Below are 7,559 nucleotides of genomic sequence, written 5' to 3'. Positions count from 1 at the left end.
CTGGGGTATGCATAGCTTATGATTCAGCAATTTCACTTGTGGGTATCTATCCCCCCAACTTATGTGCACCCAAAATGGAAATAACTGAAATGTCCATCAAGAGTAGAATGGTTAATTAAAATGTGCTATTCCATACCCTGGCTTGCTATAAAATAGTGACAATGAATGAAATACAGCAGCAACTGCAAGCTGCTTTGCTTTTCTGAACATCTCTTATTTTTGTGATACTTCTATCTCTCCACTTGCTGGCAGTGGCTCTCCTCTCAGTCCTCGGGTCGTCTTTTCTTACCCTCTTCTAACTTGCTTCTAACTTACCATATACGTCAAGGAACCAGACAATTAAACCTGCTAGAGTAACACACAGGATGACCACACTTCCAAAATACTGAAAATTTCAGCTTCTATCTGTTAATAGGAATTTTTTTAAATTCTTGAGTATATCCTGGGCTTAAGTGATAAATTCTCTAATCATCCTAGTTATGTGCCAAATAAGAGCATATCTCTACTACCAGGCCTAAGAGGGCTACACTTACCTACCCTCTGTTCAAGGGCTAAATTATAAGGGCATTGTGGTTTTGCAACATTTACTGAGCATCTCTCTCTCTCCTTTTTTTTTTTTTAAGATTTTATTTATTTATTCATGAAAGACACACAGAGAGAGGCAGAGACACAGGCAGAGGGAGAAGCAGGCCCCATGCAGGGAGCCGGACACGGGACTCGATTCCTGATCTCCAGGATCACGCCTTGGGCTGAAGGGGGTGCTAAACCGCTGAGCCACTCACTGAGCATCTCTTAAGTGGCCCACACAACGCTAGTCCTTGCTGTCCCGGAGCTTATCATATAGTAAGAAGATGACAGAATTTATACAAGTAATTAATAAGTAATACAATATGACACATGTGCATGTGTCACGATGGAAGCAGGTCCTTGGGTATTTTGGGGCCACAAACCGAGGGCTATTAGTCTAGCACAGGCTTTGTCAAACCCAGAATCATTAACATCTTGGACTGAGTGGGCTTTTGGCTGTGAAGGCTGTCCTGCTCATTTGCAGGATGTTTGGCAGCATCCTGGCCTCTACCCAGGAGATGCTGGTAGCCCTCCCCTAAGTCATGACAATAGAAAACATCTCCAGACACTGCCAACATCTCCTGGTAGACAACACTGCCCTCGGTGCAGAACGGCCATGGTCCGAGAGTCAGGAGGACGGTGGTGGTGGGACTATCAGAAATTCTTCCTGTAGGACATGAAGCTCTGTGAGGTGGTGGAGAGGGGTTCAGCGCAGTCCCGCATTACTAACCTCTTGCAGGTTTAGTGCTGGGTTTTGTTTTGTTTTTTTTTTTATTCGTTTTTCTCGCTTTTCTTGTGTTTTGGTTAGGGTCAGGTTGACAGCTTCTTCTGAACAGATAATGTGCGCAAAAGCACCTTGCAAACCCTGGGTAGTGTTACTCATATGTAAATTATCATTATTACAACCCTAACCATGGATAAAAACAAGGTACTTTATGGCTTTGCTTTGTGCTGTTCTTCACGATTCCTTTTAATTGTATTTATTCATTCATGAGAGATGCATAGAGAGAGGCAGAGACACATGCAGAGGGAGAAGCAGGCTCCCTGCAGGGAGCCCGATGCGGGACTCGATCCCAGGGCCCTGGGATCACACCCTGAACCAAAGGCAGATGCTCCTCCTTGACATTTTTTTTTTTATAAAGATTTTATTTATTTACTCATGAGAGACAGAGAGAGAGAGGCAGAGACACAGGCAGAGGGAGAAGCAGGCTTCATGCAGGGAGCCCAATGTGGGACTCGATCCCAGGTCTCCAGGATCGCCCTGGACCAAAGGTGGTGCTAAACCGCTGAGCCACCCGGGCTGCCCCCTCCTTAACATTTTAAAGATCCCCTCTGTGTTGTTGCTGTATTTCATTCACTGTCACTATTGCATAGTAGGCCAGGGTATGGAATAGCACATTTTAATTAACCATTCTACTGTTGATGGACATTTCAGTTATTTCCATTTTGGGTGCACATAAGTTGGGGGGATAGATACCTACAAGTGAAATTGCTGAATCATAAGCTATGCATGCCCCAGCTAAATTCAAACTATTTGCCAAAGTGCCTGCACCACATAACATTCCCATCCGTAGCCTGTGAGGGTTCTTCACCCTGCATCCTCTCCAAACCCCAGCCCTGTCAGAGATCTTAAATTCTGCTCATCTGATGAGTATGGATAAAGAGATATCCACCATGGTTTTAATTTGCTTTCTTCTGATTATTAATAAGTTAATCATCTTTTCAATCAACCACAAATATTGATCAGGCTTTTGTATTTCGTTTTTAATATTCCTGTCCAAGTCACTTAATCATCCTTTCACTAGATTTTTTTTCTTAATTTGTAGTTCTTCGCCTATCCTAGCAGTATTTGTCGCAAACATCTCCATCTATATAAGTGACCCGTTTTCCTTGCTTTCCAACGTTGGGAGGTCAGGGCGCCCTACCGCAGCCTGGCTCAGAGCTCGCCCGCCTTGAACGCGGGTATTACAATAGGTTCCACCCCCCTCCACCGACAGGTGACGTCACCGCGCCGGCCCCGCCCCCGGACAGCCCCTTCCCTGGGTTGGCCCCGCCCCCGAAGCGGCCCCGCCTCTGGACAGCCCTTCCCCTGGGCTGGCCCCGCCCCTGAGGCGGCCCTTCCCCTTGGCTGGCCCCGCCTCCTGGAGGCAGCCCCGCCCCCAGACAGCTCATTGCCTGGGCTGGCCCCGCCTCCTGAGGCAGCCCCGCCCCCAGACGGCCCATCCCCTGGGCTGGCCCCGCCTCCTGAGGCAGCCCCGCCCCCAGACCGCTCATCCCCTGGGCTGGCCCCGCCTCCTGAGGCAGCCCCGCCCCCAGACGGCCCATCCTCTGGGCTGGCCCCGCCTCCTGATGCGGCCCCGCCCCCGAGCTGGCCCCGCCCCCGAGCTGGCCCCGCCCCCTGCGCGGAGCCCCGGGGCGGGCTCTGTTGGCCGCGTCTCCAGGGCAGCACCTGGAGCGAGCGGGCGGGGCGGCGGGGGGAGGCCGGGCGGTGGCGGCGGCGGCGCGGGAGGATGCCGGCTGCAGGGGTCGCGGTCGCGGAGCAGCACTGCGCAGGTGACAGGCGGTTGCCTCCTGAACGAGGGTGCGCGCGCCGGGGAGGGAAATGGGGAGGAGTGGGACTGGGTGGGGACAGCAGGAAACCTCCGGAGAGAACTGGACCAGGACCAGGAGAACCCCAAGGAGCCGGCGCCCGACAGCATTTGGGGCCCCGGCGGGAACGGGGGCCCAGGGGGCGGCACCTGGACAGGCTTTGGTGCCCAGACTCCCAGAGCAGCCCTGACTTCTGATGATTAAGACCTGCCCGGGGCACCAGACCCCCACCCCCAACCCCACCCCCGCCACCTGTCCCTTCTTTGACCTTAAAACGCCTTTGCTGCCTGGTCTTGTCCATCAGGGGAAAAAAAAAAAAAAAAAAAAGGCAAAGAGAAAATAAACCGACCGCCCCTTATGGGCAGCTTCCGGGCAGTAACAGGGCAACTTTTTCTCTGCCTTTCACCTTGGCCAGAGCAAGCAGGGCTCCTTCTCACCTACAGAGGGAAATTCGTTCCTCCTCCGGGTACAGAGGACAGGACCCAGGGTCTGGAGGGGAGCCCGAGGGAACCGGCCGCGTCTCAGTGCCTGGATACCATTGGCGACATCCCAGTCAGCCTTGTTTTCTTTTGTAACGAGATTGCCAGCCTCTCTGGGTCAGAAACTTCAGTGAAAAACAACTGTGCCACTAGGGAGCCACACTTATTACACTTAAAATGCCTCCTTGCTGATTTATTCAAGATACCAGCTTTTCCTTCATTAATCTCATTCCTCTATACGATTAGGGCTCCACCAAAGCCCCAGCTTTGCTAGTGTTTGGCTTTGTTCTCTCCGCACTATTCCAGATTTCATTAATTACAGCAAAATTGTCTTCTTCTATGGACTTTTTTTTAATGCGTTAACTCTAAGAAACCTTAGTCTATCTCACTTAAGCACCATTGGAGGGGACTGAATGATTTCATGAGCAATCCCAAATTGGAACAGAATGATTATTTTAAGCTTTTTCTTTAACATCCCAAGTACAGTTGTGCTCGCTTCGGCAGCACATATACCAAGTACAGTGACTTAGGCAGTAAAACTCTTACAGATATTTATACAAACGCTTTGCGTTAAAAAGGTCAGTACTTGGTGGCTTTGCTGCTTTCTAAAAACACCCTAAAAAAGCAAGAGTTAATCTACTTAATTATTACTAAAATAAGATAGGGTGCATTATGTATCCTTAAAATGAGATGATACAGCAAAGCAGTCTGTACAGTTAATATATTACTTATATTATTTATAGTTACAACACTAGCTTGGGGAATTTTGAATTAAAAAGAAAACCACTTCACATATATATATATTTTTAAGATTTTATTTATTTATTCATGAGAGATACAGAGAGAGAAGCAGAGACACAGGCAGAGGGAGAAGCAGGCTCCATTCAGGGAGCCCGATGTGGGACTCGATCCCAGGATCGGGGATCGGGCCCTGGGTGGAAGGCACCGCTAAGCCACCCAGGGATCCCCACATATATTTAAATCTGAATGCCACCTTTTGTCTGTTTTGCTATGGTACTTTAAGACATCATTAGCAGTGCTAGGAATAGGAATAAGTTTGTGCTATTTAATTAAAGCTAGCTTTGACAAAAGAATAAGAGCAAGCCCTTAGAAAATGTTATAGGAATCTCTGATGGTCAACGTTTCTGTTGTCTGACCTACAGAAAAAAAAATTGCATAAAGGCCAGTGAGATAGAAGACTGAGCAAAATAGAAATGCTACAGAGAGATGAAAGGAAGCCCAATCCAAAATCCTCTCCTTTCAAACTGATACAAACTTAGAGTACCCTTCCCATAAACCATCTCCTGGGTCTTTATGACAGCCCTCTGAGACAGGGAAGACTCACTTGGAATCACACACTTAAGCGAGTTGAAGGGACCCTAGCTGTTACTCAGGCCAATCTCTCACCCATCCAACATTCTCCAGGATAACATCCCTTTCAGGTAGGTAGATATCCAGCCTCTGCTATGAACCACTAAGTGGCACAAGTCACAAAGTGTCCAAATCTTATGTTAAAAGGCTTTAATCATTGTTCTTTTTTTTTTTTTTAATATATATACTGAGCTGAGGTTGATCTCTGTGTGAGGTCCACCAAAAGTACACATTCCTACCAAGTAGCCACTGGGGAACCACAATATCTTCTAAAAGATGAAACCAGCTAATGTAGATCTAGGAACAAATAGCCTCCCTCTTTACAGTTCCAACTATGGAAGCTACTCTCTTCCTATCTCCATCCTTTACTTTTCAAAAGGTTGACCCTGAACTTGTTTTTCTCTATCCATAAATACTCCTGAACAGGCATATTTATATTGGTGCCCTGGGTATCTGAAATAATGCCATAGAAGTACTGTCCATAATTAACCATTTAGCTTTGTCCAGGCTTGTCTGTAATAGGCCCTTGGAAGGTTAAAAAAAAAAAAAAAAAAAAAAAAGAATCCAGCCATTTGATTTCCTCAATAAAGCTATATTTGATTATCAGGCTGTTTATGAACTCCACATCAGATGTGCTTCTGTAAAGAGAAAAACACAATAGTTTTTCCAATAGACCTTCCTCATACAAAAGGGTACATACAAAAGGCTGCTGCAGATAATGTAACAGGGTTCTGCTCACTTAAGTGTTTGATTAACATTGAAATTAGAATTCAGTAGTTACAAAGTGCATAAATTTTTTTTTTTTTAGGTAATGCTTTTGTGAACCACAACTTCGAATATTCAAGCCAACTGCTCCTAGCATCGAGGATATTTGAATTCACATTTGTATTTGTGTTTTTACAAGATGAGTCATAGTAAATTAATTCCCAAGCTCTCAATTAAATCTCCTGTTCATCATGCCAACTTAAAGGTCCAGTCCAGAGAGCCACCTTTTAAGAAGGACTTACATCTGATTTCAAAAGATTCTTTGGAATCTGATTCAGGAAGCTTCACTCAAGAGAGTAAGTCCCAGTCTGAACTTGAAGACCAAATCCAGGACAACAGTATGGAGCCAGACAGCTTGGAGGAAGAAAGCCCTCAACAGGAAAGCCTGAGTGAGACAGAAGAGGAAACAAGCAGAAAAGTAGCTCAGAAGAATGGCAAGGAGAACGTCCGTACCCAGAACAATGGCATAGACAACAGGTAAGGAATTGGCTTGTGTAAGATAACAGTGTGATCATCACTGGTAGATCACAAGGCCATGGTAATGAATACCTTATAATGTGTGTGAGACAGATCCCAAGCAACTAAGGATGGCTTGAAGCCAGGCTTTTTGCCATGTTTTTAAATAAAAAGATATGCGAAAAACAAGGATAGGTATTAATAAGGGTGTATGTACTCCTTCTGGTCCTTATTTCCTGTCCATATTCCAAGTGTCTCTACTGCTATGACTTGCCTTGGGGAAATCCCAGAAAGCTTGCCATAGAAGAGTGCCATGACTTGGAATCAGGGGGTGTTGATTTGGTCCAGGCACTGCTGTTTAGTGTATAATTTGGAATAAGTCACTTAACTCTTTGGTGGCTCACTTGTGTCACCTGTTAAATTGATCTGGCCTATCTCCCAGGACTGTTATTAATGTCAATAATACACTCTGGGAGTATAATCCTACTGTACTACCTCCTGGGGCTTATACAAAGATTTAATTTCTAATAATCAGTATTTACAAGGTGTTGACATTATGCCATGAGATACCAAAGAATATAAGAGAATATAAATTAGTGCATTACTCCATTTTAGTTAAAATACTAATTATATGACACAGTGTGGAAGAAGTTAAAAGCCATTGATTAGAAAGACGTTTCCGTGTGGTGACAAAGTGCGTAGTCTGGAGTAGACCATCTGGGTTCAAGCTGTGTGAGTTGGCCAAGTCCTCTTAATCTCTCTGTATCTCAGTTCTGACATCACTAAAATAGGATAATAATAGTTACTTCACAGAGTTTTGAGGCTAAAATAAATTAATATATACACAATGTATGTAGGGTGGTGACTAGCTCTTTATAAGTTATAGATGTGTTAGGTTTTTTTTGTGTGTGTGTGTTAGGTTTTTTTAAGATTTACTTATTCATGAGAGACACACAGAGAGGGGCAGAGACACAAGCAGAGGAAGAAGCAGGCTCCCTGTGGATGGCCTGATGCAGAACTTGATCCCAGGAGCCTAAGATCACACCCTAAGCCAAAGGCAGATGCTCAACCACTGAGCCACCCCGGTGACCCGATGTGTTAGGTTTTTCTAATGGGTAAAATATAAGGGAAGTTTGTTAAAAGGCCTAGAACCAAGTTCTAGGCAGGCAGGGTTTGGGAGAGATGGTAAAATTTGGAAACAAGAATCGAATTAGAGTAAAAGTGTGACATGTTCAAGCCCCACTTGGTGGCAGAGGATTTGTTCCAAGCATAAGTAAAGAGGACAGCGTAGGGGCCTGATTATAGGGGCCATCATGTGCAACCAGTGCACAA

General features: G+C 45.6%; 1 protein-coding gene across 7 annotated transcripts in view; it reads left to right on the top strand.

The window, feature by feature from the left end:
- The first annotated feature begins 3,015 nt into the window (after positions 1-3,015).
- JHY (junctional cadherin complex regulator) overlaps positions 3,016-7,559 on the top strand; it is a 58,783-nt gene continuing 54,239 nt past the window's right edge. Inside the window, exons 1-2 of one of the 7 annotated variants that reach the window (XM_025465178.3) lie at positions 3,016-3,120; positions 5,815-6,248. In XM_025465178.3, coding sequence (XP_025320963.1) covers positions 5,911-6,248 — 338 coding nt within the window. In that variant the 5' untranslated portion in view covers positions 3,016-3,120; positions 5,815-5,910. Of the gene's footprint in view, positions 3,149-4,884; positions 5,078-5,814; positions 6,249-7,559 lie in introns of those variants that run through there. The other 6 variants (XM_025465179.3, XR_007410615.1, XM_049109856.1 and 3 more) reach the window with 6 other exon arrangements.

Source organism: Canis lupus, chromosome 5 (assembly GCF_003254725.2).
Source record: "Canis lupus dingo isolate Sandy chromosome 5, ASM325472v2, whole genome shotgun sequence".
NCBI lineage: Eukaryota > Metazoa > Chordata > Mammalia > Carnivora > Canidae > Canis > Canis lupus.
Note: the sequence above shows the minus strand (reverse complement) of the source record. Positions and strands in the feature narration are given on the sequence as shown.